This window comes from Crinia signifera, chromosome 4 (genome assembly GCF_055691185.1).
Source record: "Crinia signifera chromosome 4, ASM5569118v1, whole genome shotgun sequence".
NCBI lineage: Eukaryota > Metazoa > Chordata > Amphibia > Anura > Myobatrachidae > Crinia > Crinia signifera.
The window spans coordinates 134776568-134803495 of record NC_139220.1 but is presented as its reverse complement, the minus strand read 5'-3'; the positions used below and the strand labels follow the sequence as shown (position 1 = coordinate 134803495).

At 41.7% G+C, this 26928-nt stretch overlaps 1 protein-coding gene across 1 annotated transcript in view; it reads right to left on the bottom strand.

The window, feature by feature from the left end:
• Positions 1 to 11660: 11660 nt before the first annotated feature.
• Positions 11661 to 26928, bottom strand: part of LGR5 (leucine rich repeat containing G protein-coupled receptor 5) — a 179506-nt gene continuing 164238 nt past the window's right edge. Inside the window, exons 16-18 of the mRNA XM_083182546.1 lie at positions 20892 to 21037; positions 18551 to 18634; positions 11661 to 17406 (exon numbers count right to left, since the gene is read on the bottom strand). Coding sequence (XP_083038672.1) covers positions 16334 to 17406; positions 18551 to 18634; positions 20892 to 21037 — 1303 coding nt within the window. The 3' untranslated portion in view covers positions 11661 to 16333. The remainder of the gene's footprint in view (positions 17407 to 18550; positions 18635 to 20891; positions 21038 to 26928) is intronic.

The following is a 26928-nucleotide window of genomic DNA, read 5'->3' as shown; positions in this document are numbered from 1 at the left end:
TATCTGTATTGGGTGTTTGGGTGTTATTTTGTTTCTGTACAGGGTAAATACTGGCTGCTTTATTTTTACACAGCTATACATGTTACATCTGCCCCACCTGCAGTGCACATGGTTTTGTCTATTAGAGAGAATTTTCTTTTGCATGTGAACCAGAATCAGGCCCCAGGTGTAGACACCTAATGCATATGCGACCAGCACAAGATACCTGTGACGTTTGAGAGCATGGCTTATGCTGTATTTCGTAACAAATATAGGTCATAGACATCAACTATGAGTTGATATATTATTTTCTTTTTAGTTTTTATAGATCCATATTGAATATGGATTATAAACAAGGTTTGTCTATGTCAGCAATATGCATGGTCTGGGTAGTATTTTTCATAGTACCACTTTTCAGAGGTCTAGGACTGAATACTATGTGGGAGTCCCTTACAGTGAATGAATGTTTAAACACACAATAAAGTAAGTCAACAATACAATAGGGCAGATCTTTACGATGTACTGCATTTCAGATTTATTAACATATGATATTAAAGCAATGTAATATAAGAGAATTATACATCACAAAACGTACCAGGAAAGACTATAAGATCTTAATATGTATACTTTAGAGCAGAGAAGGGAAAGGGGGGACATGATAGAAACTTTCAAATATATCAAGGGTTTTAACAAGGTACAGGTGGGAGACATTCTTCACAGGAAGAGGAGCAACAGAACACGAGGACATGCACTGAAACTAGAGGGAGTAAGATTCAGGGGAAATGTGAGGAAGAATTACTTCACAGAAAGAGTAGTAGATAAGTGGAATAGCCTACCATCAGAGGTGGTAGACGCAAATACAGTAGTACAATGTAAACATGCTTGGGATAGGCATATTGATATCCTTACAAAAAAATAAGGATCAAATATGGTTTGAGGTAACATGTTTAAAAAAGGGGCAGACTAGATGGGCCAAGTGGTTATTATCTGCCGTCAAATTCTATGTTTCTAATTCAGTTTTTTTTCTGTAATAATTTAATCTAAATATAAAGCACTAAGGGCCTTATTCTGGTTGCGGCGGCCAAACGTACGTACGTTCCGTATCAGCGTACGTTTACCGTACGCGGACGTTGAGCGAAAGTCCACCCACAAAACATCCGCATACGGAAGGCCACAAAGACCAACAAAGGGGAGTGGCGTACACTTGAGCGTACGCCACCGTACACGGACGGATCATCGCTTAGACTCTGACAACTGGCGTACAACAGAGAGTACGCCACCGTTTACGGACGTCTCTCGTCCATTTTCCCACCGACATCTTGCGGCTATCTGAGCATACGCCACCGTGCACGGACGGGTCTCGATTGTTTTCAATGGAAAACTCAGCGTATGTCACCGATCGTGAGAGTGAGCGTACGTCCGTGCACGCTGGCATACCCTTCACATATATGGACCTGCTAATCTAGCCTTTCAACTATGATTAAGCCAATTAAATGAAATTCTAATTGTTATTCAATTATTGTTTTAGATTACCTCAATTGTCTACCTTAATGAACAGCCTAATAAAAATACATTTTACCCCTCCTTACATGTATATTTATTATGTTCTAATGTTGCATTTTAATCACTATCTATGTGTCCCCACATTGCTTTTACTTTTAAATAAAGTCATGGTGGTGTTTCTGTGTATGTACTAAATTATGTCATTAATTAGTTTAATCCGATTTTGTACCATGTATACCTACCCTGATGTTATGTGTGATGTTTTAATCTAACAACAATAAAAAATCATGCCTTTTCACTGTGTTATTTCACACAAAAACACACACATTCACACATCATTCATTACCCCTCACCTCAAATTACCAATATAACTTACATTACACATCTGTATGTACCTGCCCTTACAAACCCTCTCACATATTTATGATTAAAAACACAGGCAACTTCTAACTTTACAAAAACTTTTATTTGAACAAAACAGAGTAAGGGGGGGGGGGGGATAAAAAAAAATTAAAGGAGGGCCTCCAGTCCGCCAAAAAGAATGTTTAAATAAAATAATGTCAGGAAGATTTCCCGAAGAATTTGCCCAACATCATCCTGGTGCTGTTCTGTGTCTGTAGTGAAGGGAAAAAAAACATTATATGGTACTTGTGAGTTATCCGGGCGTCCGATTTTTTGATTGTATGCCTTAAGTTAAGGCATACAATCAGATGCGATGCGATACGATATCGCATCGCATCGCATGCGACCATCGGATGCGATGACCCGATTTTTCCATAGGAATCCGTGTCCCCTCGCGGGGCTCGCTACGCTCGCCACGCTTCGGGCTCGGTGGCTCGCTACGCTCGCCACAGGTTTATATCCAACTCCATGCCCACTTGGATAGTAGGGGTATGAAAAGGACCCCTTTTTCCCATTGAATTCCATGTTAAAATGGACTCAGTCCATTTTAACATTGATTCCTATGGAAAAATCGGGTCATCGCATCGCATCGCATCGCATCACATCCGATGATCGCATGCGATGCGATGCGATGTCCCGATCCGACCCGATTTAAAAATCGGACACCCGGATAACTCACAAGTACCCATTATATTTAATATATCATATACACAAATGTTTGTTGCATTGTAACATAATATGAATTTGTGAGTTAAGTGTGAAGGCCACATACATTTTTCAACTACATTGAAGATGGGTATGTGAGCACGGTACTAATTATTATTATGTTTTCACACACATACTGTACATATTACAGGAAAGTGGCTGGTCAATCAGTATGGAGGCAGGAGGGGGTCATTGGATAAAATAAGTCCTGCCCCATAATTAAACCTGTATTCCAGGACCTACTGTATATTATGTCCCATCCCCTCATATACAGATGCTATACAATGGAGCCGGAAGGAACGCATGACTGTAAGGTCCATTATGCAGCAAATTGCACAAGAATTAGACATTTAGGGGTTTATTCTGGTTCGGGCGGCTGGGCCGTAAGCGTACGTTCCGGTTTTTTTTTTATCTGCGCATGTGTACCTTCCATAATACACAGGCGCGACGACTCCACAACGCTCACGGACGGTTGTTTCCGTGCGAAAAAACCTGTCCGCAAGAGTACGGTCATTGTGGGTGGCATAGGGGCGTGTTGAGGGGAGCGGCCGAAATAATGAGGAAAACTGGACAAAAACATGGGCATACACGGGGGTGTGCACAAAAAATGTACGCTGCTACAACCGCTCGATCGGCCAAAGCAACGTTTTTATGTTTCTTTGTTTTTTGATTGAGGATTTGGAAACCCCCCTCTCCTACAGTACCTTCTTTTTCCTCCCTGTGGTACCTGTGTGACAAGCGGGCAGCAGTGACAGGCAATTTATTCTGTAGAGGCACTACTAGTGTGGGCATTATGTGTAAGGGCCACTACTTCTTTTGGCATGTGTTTATATGACACTACTACTGTAGATGTGTATAACTTGCACTTCTACTGTAGATATTATGGGGCACTGCTGTCGGCATTATGTGTATAAACATCACTACTACTGTGGGCATTTTGTATATAAGCGGCACAACTACTCTGTGCTACTGTATTTGTGTAAGAGGCACTAGACATATGTACTGTATAAGGGCACTACTGTATACATTGTTTATAAGTAGCACTACAGTGGATAGTGTATATAAATTGCACTACAGTGTGGTATACAGTACATGTGTACTACTGTGTGTCTTAATGTAAATTAGGTACTACTGTATGACACTGTAAGGGGCATTACTGCAAGACATAATGTGAAAAAGGGGCAATACTGTGTGTTTTAACGTAAATAAGATTCTGGTACAGTACTGTTTGGCATCATTTGAATTGGAGCTACTATTCTGTGGGCAAAACCTTTCCTTGTGAGAACACATCCTTTTTCTGGTGCACACCTTCAGCTTGCTCTGTCCTTTTATTAGGGCGCAAATTTATAGTTTGCAGGTAGGCGCCAAACACCCTAGCACCGGCCCTGGATGCAGCTGCTATGGGGCCCGGGCCTTTGGCAGGCTATCCTCTGCACCCATTTGAGGCTCAGCAGGCTATCCTCTGCACCCATTTGATTTCCCCCCCATTTTCTTATACTGTAGTGTGGGCAGTGGATGCGCCGCTATGCCGTGTCCCGCTTTTGCAGGGGAGACCTGAGGAACAATAGAGCGGCAAGTGACTGAGCTGCTAGCTTTACCCCCTTGATACATGAGAGCCGGGGCACAGTAGAGTGGAGTAAGGAAAAGCTGATGCTGCATGTGCCTCTAGCAAGAGACGCTGTACAAGCTGGGCTGTATGTGTCTCTGTCAGGGGGCACTGCGTTTGGGAGGGCAGGAGGCCTGGAGCACAGACAGTAGCGCAGCACACGGGAGAGCAGGGGTCGGGGATGTCTTTTCATCTAGCAAGAGACTGCGCAGGGAAGAGTCGGGGCTGCCTGTGCCTCTGCCAGAAGACACTGTACAAGGAAGAGCCGGGGCTGTTTCTGCCTCTGGCGGGAGACTATCTGTAAGGGACAGCTGGAGCGGCGCAAGGGAGAGATGGTACAGAAGAGCTGTACAAAAGAAGTGTCGATGAATGGAGGGACCCTGCACTGATGGCTGTTGAGAGGGGGGAAATATGCCTGTCGCAACCCATTCAAGCCCCCTAATCTCCATCCTCTCCACATTCCCCCTACTCACTCTCCATTACACTTCCTGTCTCTCCCCCTTTCTCTCTCTCCTTCTCACACACTATCTTTCCCTGACACTCACTCCCTGTCTCTCCCTGACACCCTCTCTCTTTCTTTCTCTCTCTCGTAACAATGTTGGGGGCCCCTTCCAAAATTTTAGTTACGCCCATGGGTGATGGCAGGGGCGGGCTGGGCCGGGGGAGAGGGTGCCATGTGCCCCCCGGGCCGCTCAATCTAATGTGTGTGGGCCGCCCGTTTGTTTCTGAGGCTGCTGCTGCAGCCACGGCTAACCAGTTTCCGAATGGTCTTCGGAAACATGGCCGCCGGCCTCCTGCACTGAGGACGTCTAGTGCAGGAGGTCGCTACAGAGAGTGGCTGTGGACTCTCTGAGGAGCTCAGACCTCTGTGGCTGCCAGCAGCTGCTGCGCCTGTATCACACTGCATTACAGGCAGCAGCGTGGACAGCACAGAGGATCCCTCCCTGCTCCTGGTCAGCGTCCCTGTAGGGATCGAAAAGGGGGCGGGGCTAACGTACGGAGGGGGCGGAGCTACACGACTGTGAAGGAGATGATGAGCTGCCAGCCTGAAGTGCCCTGAACCAATGTATGTAAAATGTGAGTGTACTTTAACTGGTGTGGGCATGTGTACAAGCAGCGCAACTTGTGTCGGCAAGTGGTGTGGGCATGTGTACAAGCAGCGCTACTAGTGTCGGCAATTGGTGTGGACATATGTACAGGCAGCGTTACTAGTGTCGGCAACTGGTGCCGACATATGTACAAGCAGCGCTACTAGTGTCAGCAACTGGTGTGGGCATATGTACAAGCAGCGCTACTAGTGTTGGCAACTGCTGTGGGCATATGTATAATCAGCGCTACTAGTGTCGGCAACTGGTGTGGGCATATGTACAGGCAGCGCTAGTAGTGTCGGCAATTGGTGTGGACATATGTATAATCAGCGCTACTAGTGTCGGCAACTGGTGTGGACATATGTACAAGCAGCGCTACTAGCGTCGGCAACTGGTGTGGGCATATGTATAATCAGCGCTACTAGTGTCGTCAACTGGTGTGGGCATATGTACAGGCAGCTTTACTAGTGTCGGCAACTGGTGTGGGCATATGTATAATCAGTGCTACTAGTGTCGGCAACTGGTGTGGACATATGTACAGGCAGCGTTACTAGTGTCGGCAACTGGTGGGGGCATATGTATAGGCAGCACTACTGTTGTTGTGTCTGGTGTCGGTGTGGGTGTTACGTATAAGTAGCACTACTACTGTCAGAAACTGGTGCGGTTGTTATGTATAGGCAACGCTACTATTGTCGGCAACTGGTGTGGGTGTTACGTTTAAGCAGTGCTACTACTGTCAGCAACTGATGTGGACGTTATGTACAGTATAAGTTGCGCTGCTGCTGTCGGTAACTGTGTGCGATATATATATATATATATATATATATATATATATATATACACACAGCGCTACTACTGTCGGTAACCCTGGGCCATTATGTAGTCATATGCAGGTGTACTCGGGGCATTGCTTGGAGCATAATGTGTGTCGTAATATCATATGGGCATTATGGTGTGCGGCATATTGTGTAAGGGGCATTACGCTGTGTGGCATAATACATAATGGGCATTACTGTGTGTGGTATAATGTGTTATGGGCATTACGATGTTATTAGTACTTTTATAAGGCCACGCCTCTTCCCCATGAAGTATCGCTCCTACATTTTGCCGCGCGCCTTCGGCGCGCACTCTCCTATTTCAGGTGTGGTTGTGGGGCAAGCACCAATTTCCTTTCTGGCACAGGGTACCAAAGTGGCTAGCAATGCCACTGGTTCTGGCATAACTAGCCAGGGTGAGCAGCCTGTGGTGTCCTATTATTGTTTTTTTTTTTAATTAATACATATACGAAAAACCTCCATTTAACGATACGCTGTTACTTATGGGCCGGTGCTCTGGACTTGCCCCCCAGGCTAAAAGTTGCCAGCCAGCCCCTGGGTGATGGTAATTGTTGAATATTTTCTAGACACATATCAGGTGGATTTGTTTTGATTAATCACATATCACACCTGTCCAAGTGGATCATACTGTGAAAATGTCCTTTTTTAAGTATCCTGGTATATAATTTGCCATTAAATCTGTGAACTAGTATTCCTGAATCGGTTTCCATCTCCATTTTTCTGAATTGTAATCCATTTGCAATCTAAATATCAGTTATTACCATTGCACGGGTACTTAAACCCTCATTTATTGTCACCAATGGCTACGTTCAGCTTATCTTTCTGTAGCATGTGTTACTAACCCTGCATTGCTCAAAATACTGTATACAAATGTGTGCATTGCACTTTCTACAAAGTAGCATCTGCCACTATGAAATGGCAGAGTCCAACACTGGTGCCTGCAGTCCTGCACTAATAACTTTAGATCATTAAGGGGGTTATTTTGGTTCACTCTTTCTGACAAAATCCTTCTTAGATGGACAAAACCATGTGCACTGCAGGTGCGGAAGATGTAACTTGTGCAGAGAGAGTTAGATTTGGGTGGGGTTTTACTTCAAGTGAGATCTATATTGCAGTGTAAAAATAAAGCAACCAGTATTTAACCTGCACAGAAACAAAATAACTCACCCAAACCTAATTATCTCTGTCCATTTTACATCTGACCCCCTGCAGTGCACATATTTTTGTCCATCTAAGAAGGAATTTGTCAGAAAGAGTGAACCAGAATAACCCCCTAAGTGTGATTCCGTTTATGGGATTAGTTTTAGAACAATAAGTTCCACCCAGTGCACTTAGCTATATACTGTATATCATGAACAAATAAAATATTTTAATCTCCTTTTGGATATGGAAGAGTTTTTTCTGTTTTTACTTTTGTGTCTCTTTAAAAAAAATATGCATTCAAATTTGATTTAGAATGAATTTAAAACAATAAAATGTTTTGATAATGCTGGGCTACTGCACCTGAGTATGATAATACTGAAGCACATCTGGAAATTGCAGGCAGTAACTTGTGTATAACACTAGCTGAATAAGTAATTGAGCCTTGGGGCATGAAATCAAGAATTTTGATAGGGCTGTTTGAAGCCATTATCTTCTGGCAGTAGGAGCCACACTTTCTCGTGGAAGTTATCCATTTCATCTGCGCTAACACTTTCCTTTTCTCATTCCAGAACATTAAAAGTTTCTTCGGAACATAACAAACCCTATTTAACAATCAAATATCCACTTAAAATATGACTTACTTTGTTGGCAAGTTACGGTAGCTGTGAAAGGCACATAATGTCAAGTGAAGGATAAGCTTCTAGTAATGGACTGATTTAATCTAATGGGAACTGAATTAGTATTTCTACAACCCTTTGTTATTATGTTAGCTGAATTTGTTTTCTGGGAGATATCAGTGAGTGTTCCCTTTGCACCTGCAAATCCAACAAAATACTGCACTAGCCTTAGAATAGTGCGAGAGAAACTGATTGTAATCCCATGTGATAGGAGATCACAATACTAATAATAATACTAAGTACAGTACTCTGCATTTATTGACATTTATACAAAGGCAAATAGGTTCCATCTGTGATGGGGATTTGATGACAAGGACAGCTGTCAGTTTAGAACTGAATCTCAACTGAAACCAAATTCTTTTAGGATGACCAAATACCTTCCAGATGGAAATGATTTTTCATATGTACAAAAGAAAATAAATCTTTCTAATATCCAGATTTCAGTTATCTAGGCTACTAGATAGACATACACATTTTCAGTACATTTAAATGTTATCATATGTAGGTTGTAAGCTTTTTCAGCTTAATATTAAACAATCGTTGTGGGCTTTATTTGTGTATTTTCATTGGCACTAAGCTTTTTGCATTTTTTTTTATGCAACCAATTTTTCAATGTCAGAACTGATTACAGGACATTGTACTTTGTCTGTAAAGTTGAACATGTAATTTGACAGGATATCTTATCTTTTTATACTGCGTTGTGACATCACGTGCAGGGAATGTGGTACTAAAACTGCTGAACGGCTTTTATTGTTATGCTGTGGCTTTGGGTGGGCTATTCTGGTTGGATCCAACCCAAATTTTGCCCAATGGTGCTGTCCTGAGTGTGTGCAGGATGCATTCAGGGCATTTTCTAAGCGATGTGACTTAATTTGAGTAGAAATGAAAGAAAAATCCATGGGGGTAGCATTGTCAGAGGCTTAGCGAAGCCAGATTCTGCTTTACCCCTACACCAAGAACTAACATGGAAGACATAGTTAAAAACTGCTACAGGCTACATCGGTGCAGCAGGAAGCCACCAGGATGCAACAAATGGCAATTGAGCAGGCCTGGAGACAAAAGCAATTGGCTGTTGAGATTTGAAGGCAACAGCAATTGGCCATTGAGGATACCCAGAGAAAACAGAAACTGGCTGTTGAAGGAAAACCACAAACAGCAAAGCCAGGAATGTGAAGCATTGCAAGAGGTGGTGCAGAATCTGGCATCACTCTCTGGAATGCTTCCAGGTACATCCCTACTAGATCAGATCCATATGGGCCACTCATTTTCTACAAAAAAAATAACAAAAAAAGTTATGATGTTGAAGCCCATTTAACAATGTTCAAAAGAAATGCTCAGAGAGAAAGTTGGCCTTATGGTTAGTGGGCTAACATGCCTTTTGACACCCTTCCAGTCAGGGTGGCAGCAAAAAGCATACTTTGTGACTTACTGATGCCAACGACTATGGTCAACTACAAAACGTGAAATTCTAACTTGTTTGGGTGTCACAATGTTTATTTGAGCACAATGAGTTAATTGTTGTTGATACGAAGTGGATGGACCTCCTCAATGCATAACCTTAATTCATCTAAAAAAAGAAATAGCTATAGCCATACTCTAACAAGGCCACTGATAGTGGAAAGGGTCATTATGGACCAATGGGGTATTATGAGACTGCTGAAGAGAACACAGAAACACAGGGACAGATGTATGAAGTACTGATAAGGGACGAGAAGTGAGCCATAGGAGAAGTTGCCCATGACAACCAATCAGCACTGAAGAAACAGCTATAATTTGCATCATATGACATTATATAGAGCAGGGGATTGGTTGCCTCTGGTTCACTTCTCCCTTATTACTGCTTCATACATCTACCCCACAGTGTGCTGACACACTGGGATTGGTTCCTTATTTGATGTTTATTGCTGTATTTAGGAGACATTTTCCCACTTCTGTAATCGGAGGAAAACCCAACTTGCTAGAAGTAAAAAGCCCAGACCTTATATTACCAGATACCCAGCAGAATATGTCCACAAAGTCAATTGCTAGGTAACTAGTACTGTACATATAATTGTGTTGAACACTGCTGTCTATATGTAAACATACTGTACTAATGTTTTTCTGGAAAAATGGGCCTGCTTGAGTGGTGCATGCAGATTTTATGGGCAGTTTCGATTTGTGATTCCCAAACGTAGTCGTCAAGGCAATCCAACAGTCCAGGTGTATTGACTTGGCTTCTCTCTCCCCTGGGAAGCAGCAACCTGGTTGGTGCATAGGAGGTGAGGATGCTGAGTGACAGCATGATCATTACCATCATGGCCCCATTCCCCTGCTATAGAGTGCCAAGAAAACAGGCATTTGTATAGCAGGAGCGGGGCTACAATTATGTGATTCAACACAAATTGCTTCAAAATGTTTCCTTAAACTGCCCACTTGTGCTCTGTTGTTAACCGCTAAGGGCACATGTGAGCAGCTGGAGGGGGGTGCAATAGACTTGTCTGCCTTTCCACTGGGCTAGGAGCAACCCCTGATTTTTTTGGTACCCTCCCGCTCATTCCAGTATGATAGGAAAGTATGGTTTTAGGGATATCCCTGCTTGTGCACAGAATCAATCTGACAGCTACTTATTAAGTCCCCTGTGTCTAAGCTTTCAGCAATAGTTTGGGGAATCATTTGAATAACAAATACTGTAAGACAAGCATAAAGGGATTGTTTGTAATTGCTAAAAGAAACCATACAGTCTTTAAGTGGGTATTTGTAATTTGTCACAGAATAAAATTTTCTGAACAGATTTTTCGTTTACCATGTAGTCTATCAAAAGATTAAGAATGTTGATGTTTTAAAACATCAACTGTGGTGTCAGGAAATTTGTTCACATAAACAAGAAAAATACTGAAGCAATTAAGCAATTGCTTTAATCATAATGTGTCAATCATTTTGGGTGCCTACTAGAAGAATTTTCAAAGTATGTGCTGTCATCCAGATGTCTGTGATGTCAGTATAGCTGAATATAGGTACACTGACTATTTAATAATCCTATTTCTATTTTCTATACCAAATGTACACACAAACTGATTAATGGTAGCGTTAATGTTTATGATAGCAGATAATGATCTAGGGGTATAGGAGAAAATCTGCAAAGAAACAGGAGAACATCCTCACTCTACACCAGGGCTGGGCAATTGCGGCCCTCCAGATGTTGATGAACTACACATACCAGCATGCCTTGCTTCAGTTTCAGCTTGGCCACATAGCAAAATTAATGCAAAGCATCCTGGGATGTGTAGTTCATCAACATCTGGAGGGCCGCAATTGCCCAGCCCTGCTCTACACTGATAGAACTTCGGCTGGGAATGGCACACCCTGTGAGGTAGTAATGCAATAATCCTCCTTGCCACTGTGCTGTTCCTTACTAGAAAGTCTGGGGGTAATCTCACATAAACTAAGCCTTGTATTTAAACTGTACATAGGGAACATCATCTTATTATATAAAGTCAAGACAATTTCAGAGACAAAGAAATAAAATTGTACAGTGTGTATGGACCAGTGGTCTCACTAAAAATATTGGTTAAATATTAACAAAAATCACGGATGTTGAATGTTTTTTGTACACATTGTTTTATCGTGCCTAATTGGGTACAACGCACATCCCATGGCTGTGTAGCTAACCTATTAGAAAGAACATTTGCTGTGCTATTGTTTATATTCCCTTGGTCAGAAAATGGAGAACTCATTATTTCATCACAAATTTTATTACAAATTGTATATATCTGTTACACCAATAAAAAAGCAAGCCAAATTGACCTATGTACAGGCACTAGACTTTTATATACAGTATATACAGATAGCAACCTCAGTATAATAAATGGGCACAATACACATTTTGAAGCTGCATCCACTTATGCCATTTGATGTTTTTGTATCATTGCCAAAATAATAAATACAGTTCTATATTTACAAATCTCATAAAAAAAGTATGTATTTTTCTTTTAAATGGTACATATATCTAACCACAATATTTCAAACATGCTTATAAAAATAAAAACTTGTGTCTATTTATATGAGAGCTTTCTGGTAATATTTAAAGTTATTTCATACAAACTACTACTACAGCTTTCTCCAATGTGTACAGTATTGGGAGTTGCTTTCATATTAGGGCTGTATGGTAGGAAGTTAAAAAAACCACACGCACAGTAATTATCTCTTTTAGGTACTGCAAACAAGTATTTAGGGGGTATTTATTATTAAAACTCTGAGAGAGATAAATTGTGAGAGATAAAGTACCAGCCAAACTTATGCCTTACATTTTACAGGCTGTGTTTTAAAAATGACGAGATGATTGGTTGGAACTTTATCTTTTCTCTCTCCAAGTTGTGCTAAATAACCCCCTTAGTCTTTTTTCATTCCATTTCCTCTGTCCTCTTGCTGGGTATTGTTTAGTCATCTATGGTAATATCAATGCCAGACAGTGGCATATTTATAATGTGTGCAATGTGCACAACAGACACACTGCACACATTTCTTAATACTTAACACACTGCGATGAAGACAGCAGTGCTGCCGGAATCACTGGAAAAATGGCCGCCGCTCCAGTTCTGCGCATGCGCAATTAAGTCTAAATGCCCTAGTGCTCAGACTCTATTGCTCCGGGCAGCGGGACGCTGCTCCCGGCAGAGAGGAGGGAACCGGCCGGAGGAGGATGCACACAGGTCTTCTCTCTTAAAGCACCGCTGGCTGCAGATGATGGCAATGTTCTACAATCTGCATCTAGTATCCACACTTGGAATTTTATTTGATATTTTCTCATTGTAAATGATCAGATCTGTGAACAATTTAATCACACACAGGATGACTAAATTGTGAACCATATTATTGTTGCACACAATATATTATATACAACTATATTATATACAATTATTTTATAACAAATATATACAATAATTGCCAGATATAATCACATACAGAGTAATATTTATATTTACATCATGTGGTTGCACAAATAAATGGTATTCTACACTTTTAAAAGATAATTTATCAACTATTTGGTCACACAAAGCAGAATGCTGCACAAACTTTAACAACATAGTCCGAATTATAGTAGACAACCATTTGGACTTCTTAGGCCAATTGATGTCTTTAGAGATGTGCACAGGAATAGCGCTCCATCTCTGCTTTATCACTGGGTACGCAATGTCTTATATGACTTACCAAAATAAATCAGTATTATTATTCTGTAACCATAATAGGGGTATTCAAAGGAGAAGCTGCGCAGTAACTGACAATGTCCGATCAAAATGAATGTCTTTTGCACCCAGAGCTACTATTGTCTTCAGAATATTCATAGTATTTACAGGCATTTGGTATAGAATATTTGTAGTGTTTACTTTCTGTAGCCATTATAGTTTAGTATATGTTCATGCAAAGGTGGTTTATGGCCAAAAATTAGCTTCTGCCGTATATGTTACAAGCTATGTTTGAAAAATGACAGGAGCAGATTGATTGGTACATTATCTCTCGCAATAGCTCCAAGCTTTAATGACCCCGCCTTAAAGTTTCATTATATTAATTGGTGCATATACTTAAAAGAACTTCTGCTCTCCTTGCTTTAAAGGCCCCCCATAAACTTATCCGATGTATCGCATATGATAACTCAGCGAAAGCCTGCCGAGTTTCCCGGTGGCTGGACCGCATATGATACATCCTATGCGCTCCTTTTGGATACGATGTATCATATGCAAAGCCTCCGCAGTGCTCGGTGCACTGAACGAAGCACAGGCTTCTTCAATGCAGGAAGCCAGTGGTCAATTAAAAGGCTGCGCCGCCTTTTGAGCGAATCAGAGTTTGTGTACCATTAGCCAATCAGAGCAGCTGCCGGTACACGAGCTCTGGTTGGCTCACCAGCCTGTGCTGCATTTTAATTGGTTGCAGGCGTCCAGCCTGTGCTTCGGGACCTGCTGCGGGATGAGGGAGCAGGAGTTGGGTGGTAAGTGAAGGGAGGGAGGAAGATGGGGGGGTGCAGACTGGAAATCAGTCCCGGGCCCCAAAATTCCTTGTGGTAGCCCTGGCTATGGCAATCCCCAGAACTGATCTGTTGTGCATCAGATCTGATCCAGAGGTAAAACACATATTATATGGCCCTTTACACATGATTTACTGGCATGATATCAGTGTATGGCCACCTCAAGAAACGTCTGAAATCATATTATGAGATTTTCAGCTCAAGGAGGCTTCAAAAGAGGTTTGTGAGTCAGCAATGACTGTAGCAAATTTCTATGAAATGAGTGACAAGAGATCTGTCCCTTTCTTGGGGCCCCTTGGACAGCTTTAGCCCAGTGTCCACTGCCTTCAATGTCTCTAGGAGTTACACTACTGTACCCACTGCGCAGTTTGACTAATTTGAGGACAGAGACTATGAAATGTCGTATTTTAATATAAATGCATATAAATAAATACAAGTGAATTGAAGCACAATTTTGTCTATTTGTGCCACAATTCTAATTTAATAAAAATATATCACAATGCAGTCAACGAGGGTTTTTTTTTTACAATTCCAACACTGATTCCTGTATACCATTCCCTGTGCTATTTTTGGATTGATTGTGTTACAATTTAATTCTATTTGGGTATGAGGCATTTGGTACTTATATGTTAGTTGGGCGCCCACTATAGTTACTACGCTCATACCCCTACTATCCATGTTGGCATGGAGCTGATATTATATAGTGTGGTTAGCGCAGCGAGCCACCGAGCCCGAAGCGTGACGAGCGGATGCGGAAAACTAAGCAAATAGCTTAGTCGGCGCCCAACTAACATATAAGTACCAGTTATTTTTATATGTTTAGCTTATTCGAAAAGTTTTTGTGAAATGCCTTTGCAGTCTGGTGCATCATGTGATACGCATTAATAGTATGAGGCTTATACATTGCAAAACGTAATTAAATAGCTCGGATGGTCTGTGCTAAATCCTAAAGCAATAAAGAACTGCAGAAACCTGTTTCGTAAAATGTGAAGATATTTACAAAACTTGAAGCTTGATATGCATGGTTCCAATGAGTTAAATTATACGTATAAACATTGAAGGATATGTTTTCATATATACGTCAATACTTCATGTAAGTAAGGAGTATGAGTGAGGAGTGCCATATTATTTGTAGAAATATGGTGCTATGTGAAATGTCTAGAGGAAAAAGATCTTATAATAAACATACAGCACACATGAACCCAGTTAAAATAAGTCTAAATAAACATAAAAATTCATTTGTGCATTGGTCTACTGGTCTGTCACTTAATCCGCCATTGTTTATGGAATCCTGGTTGGAAAGCGTGTTACACAAATTGAGAAACCTGTCATAGATACAGGATTAAGAGACCCACCATGCTGGCTATATTATATAGCATTCCCTATGTGCTCACACTGAGAGGTCACTCCGGTCTGCCAAACAAATGAATAGGATTCAGCTTGCTCTAAAACAATTAGCATATGCTCCTGAAACGAAAGCCCTAACTTAATGTCATGCCAGATTTCACTTTTTATTTTTACAAAAACAAAGATGTTTTATAGCCTATTTCCTTGACAATGTGGCCTACTGTATGTAAGTTCTAGGTTTTACTTAGCTGAGTATATTCCAGTTCTAGAAAAGAAAACACTACTGTTTTTAGTGACATTGCCCTAAATGGGATGTAGTAACATAAAACAGTACAATGTTAAGTTATTATTTTTTTTACAAACTATTTCAGAGATACTTGACCAGATCCAAGCAGGAATTTGATAGGTAATATGAATTAAAACAGACATGTGACTAGTATCTGGAGCAAGAGGGCTGGCCAGCACAGGCAAACTGCAAATGACAAAGCTGTGTCTGGGTATTGATGTTGCTCAATATATTGGGATAGGATAGATGCACCAAGCTTCAAAAAGAGATAAATGGAGAGTGATAAGCAACCAGCCAATCAGCTCCTAACTATCAGGATACACACTGTCTTTGAAAAATTACAGTTAGCGGTTGGCTGTTTATCACTCTCCAATGATAATTTTTTGAAGCTTGGTGCATCTGGCCCTCTGTATATCATCTTTGAGTCTCCAGGCAGTTTGCTTTTGAAGAAAACTGTTCCCTTTCCAGAGACAATATTGCAACATTTTTTAGGAGTTATGAATACTGAAAACTTGGCAGCTGAGGGCGTATTGACACATTCTGAGCATTCAGTTTTAGGTTAATTGGAGGAAATGATGTAACATAAATACAAGATAACCCTGTAAAGATTAAAGATAAATCCTGAGATTTATCTTTCAGACAATATTCAACAAAAATAGCAATGTTGACAGAGTAAGAACAGCTTGACATCATTCTTTTAAGAATATAAAAAAATAAGAGACGTGGTATTGTACTTATTGTACCAGCAAGCCCGGCCAGCTTGTCAGTGACATGGCATGCAGGCCGCTGAGAGTGTGCAGTTGTCAGTCATTTGGTAGGAGGAGCTAGCTGGTAACTCGTATGATATGCTGGAGCTGGCAAAGGTGACCAGGGCTTGTGTAGAGTCACAGGACTGCTTTTCCGCATCTTCTGAGTTGATTGAGGTGAGGCTTGTTTGCTGAGACCTACTCCACAGCATGTCACCACTTTTTAGGCCAGTGATGTCTTCCTTAAAATGTGGATTGAAGAGAATGTAAAGAAGAGGATTTAGGCATGCAGGCAAAGGAATAATTAGCAGAAGTATTGATTTAATCACTTCTGGACTAATGAATGTAAGATTTAACAGTGAGGAGACTGACAGGAAGGCCACGGGGCAGTAGAGGATGCAGTTAGTGAAGAGCAGCAGAGCTATGTGCTTCACCATGGAGCAGTCCCACACGTTTTCCAGTTCACCTTTCTCCAGCGTGCAGTAGAGCTTTGTATAAGCAACTGTCATTACAAGGAAGCACAGAGAGTTCAGAAGGACTAAAGCAACCATAAAGCCCATGGAGGAGGGGTCACTAAAAAGCAGTGGGAAACATAATGGAGAGGTCCCATATGTGCTACCATTCAAGAGAGGGGACACTGCAATGACGAGGGAAAGAATGAAGCTAAACAATATTGAAAGTTTGACACTTATAAATGACGATTTCGATTCAAACTTTGTAGAAGATTTCACAGAAAGTCCACGCTCAAGTGCAGCCACCGTAAGGAGAAAGATGGAGGTTTCTGCTGCAAACACTGTCAGAAATCCTGTTATCTGACAGCCCACTCCACTTTCCCACCAAGCCCCATACTGAGCAAAGCTTCCAAAGGTCAAAGCATCAACAGTGGCCAGGACACCACTAGATATACCCATCAGCGTGTTCACCATGGCTATGAGACCAATTAAAAGCTTTATGGATGGGATATATGATATATGTCTGAAGACTGTGGCAATCACCAAAGCATTGCAAATTAAAGCTAGAATGACTATAAGCCACACGCCAATCCGGATCAGCCAACTCCCAAACAAATGATCGCAAGGTTTAAATGGACCTGAGAAAGAGAGAGAGAGAGAGATTACAAAAATAGAACAATACAATTCATGTATAATTAAAAACCAGCAAAAGTATAAATGATGATAAACTGGAAGAAACAATAAACCATTTGTCTAGAAGATTCAATTCTATTTGGAGGGGGCACGTGCAGACTGCGGAAAGGTAAAAATAGGTGTGGGGCGGGCCCACTGGCGAAAATGCACTTTTTAAAAATTTATAAATACTCAGTCAGGCCGACCACCCCACATATCCGCAACCCCCTTGCTGGGCCACAGCCCGGGGGACTGCCACTTTACCAGTAATTAAGATGGCCATGGGAGGGCATGCACGTCTGAAGCAGTTCCTCCCGTGGGCCTGTACGGATCCCCGGGCTGTCACTTCTGCAGGCCTGGCAGCAGTTTAGCCCCGTTACTGCAGTCAGATTGGATCACTGAGAATGTGAGTGACTAAAAAATACTTTCCTGTCCCTGGCCTGATAAATAATATACACTACAAGTTCTGGAGAGGTGTATAATGTAGGTGTGACAGAGTGAATGATGCCGGGCATCCACATGGGGTGTGTCCAGCACTTATCCCTGCTGGGTGTCACCAATGGACCCCTGGTAGGTTTTCACAGTAAGTAGCCTGCTAGAGTGCTTCACTGTCCCTGTGTCCCCGCTGTCTCTGTCCCTGCCACCTCTGTCCCTGCATCCTCGGTGCCTCTGCATCCCCACCAGTTCTGTCCCTTGGTTCCTTGCTGGCTCTGTCCCTGCGTCCCCGCCACCTCCTGTCCTTGCATCCACATGGTCTTTGCCCCTGCATCCCCGCCATCTCTGTCCCTGCGTCCCCGCCACCTCTTTCCCTGCATCCCCGTTGCCTCTGCATCCCTGCCAGCTCTGTCCCTGCTGGCTCTGTCCCTGCGTCCCCATCTGCTCTGTCCCTGTGTCCACACAGTATTTGACCTTGCATCCCCCCATCTCTATCCCTGCCATCCCCACCAAGTATGACAAGAAAGATGGTTCAATTACTGTAAGCGTCGGAAGGATAAACGGGCTCTTCTCCTTTATGTCAGTGTGAACGATGGACTTCTCTGAGGACACTGCATGGCCTACACCTTGGCGTCAATTTTCTTTTTTGCTAATGAAATATATTGGATGACTTACCTGGAGATGGTGTACACTGGGCAGAGTGCAGCATTTTTACATCTTCTTCAAAGTCAAGTAGGAAATCCTCAAAATCTCGATCATCTGAGAGGTAAGTATTCAAATGAGTCTAGCATTATAACCTTACATATCTATCAAATACTCTAACATGACAAATAATGCATTGAAATTCTTTAAATATCTCTATCTGTCATCAACACTGGATATTGGATACAAGTAGCAACAAAGAACATTTCCATTTGGTCTGCAACAGCAAAGAAAATCGCAGTATGGTTTTCAGGTGCACACAGTAGATCTTTTATTAGAATGGAATTTATTTTTGTAAATCTGATTATTGCGTGTAAAAATATAACTGCCTAAACAAAATGAATGTCTGTTTCATATATATTACTACTATTGTTAAGGCACATATGTACACTCTCTCTATGCTATTATCTCCTCTGTAATGTACACCATTACTCCTGATATAAAACTGGTGTATATGCAGAAGGTATGGAACTGGACAAGTAGGATTATAATGAAAAAAAAAAAAACAAGGAAGTTCTATTGAGGATAGGATGTTGCCTATAGCAACCAATCAGATTTTACTTATTTATTTAGCACCTTCTAGATGATAATAGATATAAATGATTGGTTGCTATGGGCAACATCCCATCTGCAATAGAATTCCAGTTTTAGTAAATTCCCCTGAAATGAAGCCTATATGTAATCTAGTGAACATATGCACATGCAGTAAAAGTTATTTTATTGCATACTACTTTTCCTGCTTATATTTGATGCGAATGATCCCAAGTCTATATGATTTCCTGTATACCTGACAGAGTTTTAAGTTTGCCAAAAATCATTTATTAATGGAACATAACAGGTTCAACAATAATTAGGAATGGGAATAAATGGGAGCGGGGGTGATAATATCTTTACATACAAACACAGAACTTGAGAACCAGTTGTCCCATCTAGTCTTCCTTTATAGGGTGTGGTTATTAGGGTTTGCGTCAGGGGTTAGAATGGGTTTAGAGTTATTGGTGAGGTTTTCTATTACATTTATTCAGAGTAAAATATAGTTTATGAATCATTTCTGATTCTGTTTTATTCTCACAGTTTCTGGGTTATTTCTGAAACTCAGTATCTCTCAACCATATCCCTCTAGCAACCCCCTAGAACCCCCTACACCTGAAGATGGTGCTGCAGCCATGAATACTATGCTTAACTCCTACATCTTGGATTAAATCTACTTTAAAGGGATAAGTTTTAGCCTACTCTATGGGGTTCCTGAATACTAAATATGCACAGTAAGATATGTACAGACTTATAGCTTCCTCTATTGGGACCTAATTCTGAGTCAGATGCTATGCTGCTATTCATGTAAATGGCCAATTTGTATTAATCTGTGCATACCTATGTCTGTGGAACAACATGCATGCATTCTGATTTTGTACATATAGAGCGGCAGTACAGATATGGATGCATGGTAGCAGAAATGCAAGGACTGGTCCTGGATAGTGACAGGGTTGTAATAAAGGGTGGCTAAAAATAAGCGCAGACTGGTCGGATATTCAATGCGGCCGGCGAGAGAGTTTCTGCGGCGAGGGTGGCTTGTATTCGGCAAGGATCACCGAAAACAAGCCATCCTCGCCATCTAATCCCCTCACCGGCCGCTCACCCTATTCTATGTTCTGGGGGAATCATCACCGGCGAGGATTACCCTGAACGGTGAGGTTTGCCGCTAATGCAGCAAGCCTGCTGCATATAACGGCGGCCATCCCCATTTTGACAGCCATACCGGTTTTTTCCACCTCAATGGATAAACTCAACGAGGTGGAAATGGGGAGTGCAGGGGGGGTCAGTTGGAGACTGACCGACGAGCTGTGACGGCAAGCTATCGGCACTACTCACCGTCACAGCTCGCCAAAGGCATTGAATACACCCCACAATGTGTTGTGTGGGAGTATCGCAGGAGTGTCATAGGTGCATAACTGGAAGCGCTTGTGAACAAAGCCTCTAAAGACAGATGAAGCAGTATTTCAGAATCTATGGACACTTATGGGTAAATTTGCTAAGATGGGAGTTCTATTGAATATGGGATGTTTCCCATAGCAACCAAGTAGGTTCTACTTCTAAACTATTTAGCACCTTTTAGAAGATAATAGATAGAATCTGATTGGTTGCTATGGGCAACATCCCATCTTAGTAAATGTACCCTTTACAGAAGGCATGTCAGTCCTTAGACAGTTGGGTGCACAGATGTACACTAGGGAAGGGCTTGGTAGCAGTTTTAGCATAAAGAAGCATGTGCAACGGTCTTATGTCTGTGCTATGAATGTCTCCCCTTCCTTCTCACCTTGTAGATGTAACATTCCTGCATCCTTTCGGAAAAACTCATCAGTGCTGCTGTTGTCATCCTTGCTCCATGGACTGGACGGCTTAAAGACACTTTCGCAGGCGGAGAATGCACAGCATTGATAGGCATAAGGCATTTCCATAATCCTGCCAACATTCAAAGGTAACAGGCGTTATTTTATGTTAGTTCTCATTTCTCCCACTTACTAGTAAAAAGAACTGATCAAGCCAAGGTTTGTGTGAACTGTAAAACAACACTGGGAAAATGTGTATATTACTATTGTCACCTGCTGCAGTTCACTTGCGTCATATAGTAATAGACCAGTGGTAGCCAACCCTAGCCCTCGAGAGCTACCAACAGTTCACATTTTCCAGACAACCTAGCTGCTGCACAGCTGCACTCATTAATCACTGACAAATTTTAAAAGATACACAGGTGGAGCTAATTAGCTCACTTGTGATTCTGTGAGGAGACCTGCAAAACATGCACTGTTGGTAGCTCTCGAGGACTAGGGTTGGCTACCCCAGTAATAGACAATAACCGATGATTATGTGTACAGGATGCAGACAAAATCCAGGCAGTTGGGACCCTGACAGTCAGAATCCTGAGGGTTAATACTAATACAATCTCTGTGAAGGTTTCCCATGTGAGATGCTAACAGATCTGATACCCTGCACGACCCAAGAGAACTTTGTGCCGCACAGCTGCATAAAGTATATTTACCATCAGTAGACAAATAGAAATATGATTAATTGCACTGAGCTATGTGCAGACATTTAATCAGATGGAAGAGTAGACAAAGCAGAATCACAAGCAAAATAACCAGTTGCTGAAAGACTGGGGAAAGTATCAGATGAAGTTGTCTAAGCTTTGGCCCATATTCAGTATTATCTTTGTAAATTATAAAGTGCTGCAACCGAATGTCCCCACAACTCTCTCTATATAAACATCATTTGATAATGTGATGTGTATTATATTCCTGCAGGAGTCATCAAATGTTGACAATAACATCATCTTCTAGAACAAGAGAATTTATTGTGGCAGAGGGCAGTGTTCCTATGAAGCGGTTAATGTGCCACCCCGGCCTGTCTGATGAAGGAGTTCACAGAGCGGTTATATACACAGTTTGCCTTTTCAATACTAAGAGGAGAGAACAATATTTACTTACTATACTACTGGGAGTTTCAAATAAATGGCTACATGGAATGTATTCAGCTTTCTATCCATTGCACGGACTGCCTAGGTCTTCACAACGTATCATTTACTGCCTCCTCTTTGATTCATCCTTGGCTATGTGACTTTTATTTGCCCTCCTTAATTGTTGTTATTTTATATAATCTTTTCTTTTTAAGTACTGCTGCAATTATGGCTCCGTCCTCTTATAAATCTCTTCTATCTTTTACATGTTTTCAGCAAGTGGCTGATTTAGTGTCCTATCATTTATTTAGATGTACAAAGGAACAGAAGGAATGTGTCACAGGCATTGCATTTCCATTCTGAAATATGGGGGATCACATAATTGCAGGAAACAATTATTCTGCTTTTACAAGCACTCCGCTCTGCTGTATTGTGAGTGTATCTATTATAACATTATTTATAGATGTAAATTGGTGAGACATCATCGGCAACTTGTACAGACGTTGTTTCACTTAGTGACGATAGCAGTAACGGTATGTAATGTGCTGGATTCAGTGTCCTGCTGTAGAGATGTGCTTATACAAAGCACTTTGATGTTGTCCATTTCTATAAATATGATCAAAGGAAGTTTACAGCTCTTATTACAGGGCAAACTGTCATATTGTTTGTGTTAATTCATGTTGTTTCCATCACACCCCTCGTGTTTGGATTGGAACAATAGTTATGGCACAGAACTGTCATACTGTGGTTTCTAGACTGTGTGCTGAGGCACCCCGGGGGGCTTTGTGACATTTGCAGGGATACCTTGGGTTGGTGATCCAGGACCAATTCAAATGATGTATGTACAATTTAAGAGGCAAAACCAGTGCTGGTGTCAGCTAATTATGAAATACGCATGGCATGGCATGCTGGTATATGTAGTTTCCCAACATCTGGAGAGCCACAGGTTGGAGGTGATTGCAAAATTCAATGGGGGGAGAGGATAACGTTTTTGATTTGTGTGAGATATATATGTACATATTCTGGACATATTTCTAAGATTTATGTAACAGGATTGGGATAAAAATTGATTATTGGGAAGTAAAGTACACCTACATAGAGAGTTTGTGGGGTAGGGTATATTTTCATTATGTCACTAGCCGGTGAGAATAGAATTAGCTCCGTTTTTTTAAATCTGTACTTTGAGGTGGAAATTATAAAATGGCAGAAAGACAGTAACATGGATGGTGAACCCCCCCCCCCCCCCCAGAAAGGATAGATACATTTGGGTACCACTGACAAAGGGGGAAATTAATAACACCTTGGACAGAGATAAAAAGCAGAGGGATATAGTAAAAACCAATCAACTCTAACTTTCATTTTTTTAAACACAGCCTGTAAAATCACAGTAAGAAGCTAATTGATTAATTGTTATCTCTCTTCACGTTATCTCACTCCAAGTTTTGGTTTATATGTAGGAAAAAAGACCTAGGACTGATCCTTATGATACTCAATATGACAAAGGAGGTGGGCCCAGAGAAGTGAATTTGCATCGCAGTGAACACATTGTACACACAGCATCGCGGAGTCCCTCATACTGTACACACAGCATCACAACATTGGCCACCATTGGTACAGATAGCATCACAGTGACCCTCATACTGTACACACAGCATCACAACAGTGGCCACATACCATACAAACAGCATCACAGTGACCCTCATACTGTACACACAGCAACACAGTGACCCTCATACTGTACACACAGCAACACAGTGACCCTCATACTGTACACACAGCATCACAACAGTGGCCACATACCATACAAACAGCATCACAGTGACCCTCATACTGTACACACAGCAACACAGTGACCCTCATACTGTACACAAAGCAACACAGTGACCCTCATACTGTACACACAGCAACACAGTGACCCTCATACTGTACACACAGCATCACAACAGTGGCCACATACCATACAAACAGCATCACAGTGACCCTCATACTGTACACACAGCAACACAGTGACCCTCATACTGTACACAAAGCAACACAGTGACCCTCATACTGTACACATGGCGCATCATAGTGATCGTCATACTGTACACACAAGGTCGCACTGACTGCCATACATTACAGACAGAATGGAATACCAGCCTTTTCTTTGTTAAATTTGATATAATAAGTCCACAATAGACCATAACAGTTATTTGGCAGAATGTACAGGATACGGTCATTAGGTCCATCCTATTAAGGGCGACATGCATTAGGTCGAACACTGAAGGTGGACAGTCCTTCAGATCTACACCTGAAATATGTCGACATGACTAAGGTCGACAGGGTTGGAAGGTCAATACAAGCATAAGGTTGACAATGGCAAGGTTGACAGTCAAAAGGTTGACATAAGTTTTTCATGTTTTTTTAACCGACAGACAGTGTTTCCTGCCCTACCATCCACTAGGGCGTGGAGGGAGAATAGAACAGTGTGCCGAGCGCAGAGAGGCACCGTGTCCAAAGCATGGCGAGCGCAGCGTTACACTTTGACAGTGTCCATGTCGATTATGTCAAAATTCGGGATGAAAAATAAAAACTGAAGAACGACCTTGCCTACCTAATGTTTGTGTTGATCTTCCAACCCTGTTGACCTTAGTCATGTCAACATAATTCAGGTATTGATCTAAGGCCTGTCGACCGTCAGTGGTCGACCCAATGCAAGTCGACCTAAATTGAGTTGACCCAATAACCCATACCCAATATCAACATGTAAAATATAAGCGCATTACAGTAATGTTACCTGTATACACATATGGGCAAATTGGGAATTTAAAGTGTCCCTGGAAAACCTTCCAGGAAGTGGCCTCCTTGCATGCTCACATCTCCACCCTGCCACCTTCTAACCCCTGACACACCCACATCAGCATGCCACAGGTGGTCCTGCAGCGGCCCTGGCACATTTTCAATCTTCATGTGTGTTCTGTTGCCAATCTAACCCTGTGTGTATTAATGTACAGATAGAGGAGCAAATACAGCACATTGCAGCTGTTTTCAACATGCCAACATAGCTATTTAAAAAGATATAGTAAAAATGTGTACAACAAATTCGATTACCTTATGTCCACATTGTGCTTTGAAATCTAATTCCCCCCTACCCATATACTGTACTTTACAAAGTAGTGTACAACTCCCCCCCAATACTTTACAAAGTATATGCCTTGTATTGCCCCATTTAATAGTATATTAATATATAATCCCAACAACAGTTCACATAGCTGCTTTAGAACAACAGTGGAGCACGGAACTTGACACATTACTATTTACTTGCAGGTATTAACCCTCTTCTGTCTTATACCCCTTTTACACCAAAAGTCTGACCCGCAGCTGACCCGGATTTTTCGGCGGTGTAAAAGGGGTATTATTTGCTCTGAATCTACAACTCCTCCTATCAGTGTTATTACATACTGATTGATGTCTGATACCCAGAGAGGAGCAGGGAGCCAAGAGCTGGATTGCTCCAGTTGTGCCCCAATAGGTAGAGATGTGCCACCAGTGCCCTGCAAGTCCTGACCCTGTAGGCTGCCAGCTGATTAGCCTGCACTGATTGCCATCCGTCTCAAGACAAGTATTCAGCTTTTTTTCAGCAGAAAGAGCAATGGTAGCACTGCACACCCTTTCCCCCTGTCTATAGTAACAGAGGCATACATTTATCTCAGTCACCCAGAGACAACTTAGAATTTGATGCCCCCACCCCAAATATGTTCATCAACATTCACCTCAGAATCCAGCAGCATTGCTTGATGGAGCACAGGCTGAGTGGTTCCAGACAGGAGCCACCCTGTCCCCTATTGCAGATGTTAACACGGCTCCTGATATAGAGCTAGAACTACAGGTGTGCCCCACATGTGCTGCTTTACATGCAGGTGCCCATTCAGGGCTTGGAGCCTGGAGGCTGGAGCCTCCAATGCCTCTGGGAGTTACGCCCCTGTATAGTAATTCCTATATGTTTTCAGCTATGACTGGTTTAGCTGCTCAGCACATAAATAATTTAGTGACATTTTTAAAAGTTTATCAATGTTGAATCCAATCTGGTGTTAGGAAATAGTTGTTTGTAAACAACAGCTGTTCATTAAGGCAAAATAAAACATGTCTGGCAGCACTTCATAAAGGAAAATAGGCCATAAAAATGTGGCATAATGTTCTGGTAATTATATAGTAAAATATGATTAAAGCCTTATTTTTTGGCTTTTGCCCTGAGTTTTCATGTTGATTTTGCTGTAAATAAAACTACCTGTGAAGAGTAATTGCTCTTGCACAGACTGTCCTATTAGCCTTTGTTTTACTGAAGTGCAGGAACATTAATGATGGCAAGTTTCAGGGCTACTGAGATTTATGGGAAACTAGACAGCAACAGCTAGCGTGCCAACTGTTGTCAGTCGCTCTGTTCTAGTACACAATGTGGTAGACATATTTTCTTTATGCTATTCATTGTACTCTTGAATGCATAACAGGAACGATAAATTACAAAGGAAGAGTACTAAATCTAAGCATGCTATAACATGTCCTAGCAATTATTTGTTTGATGTCATCTTTGTTTTAATGTTTGGAGACATTTTCCCATTGCTAGTAATAATGGCCCTTCATTGACAGATAACACAGCCCAACAGCAAAAAAACTGATCAATTGCCAAGGATGTTTGGTCAACTTCTTGAGATATTGGCTCTAGTTCTTGGGATAATGGATACCCTCGTTAATAGGAAACTTGCCATAATGTTTGCATATGGTACTCTACTGGAACATTCTAGAAGGGGAGACATGCAAATATTTCCCCTCTGTATATAGATGATCAGCCACCCAACCAGCAGTCATTTGTCAGTTTACCAATTTGCATTGGTTTACTTGTTTCTCAACTGTGTATTTCAAG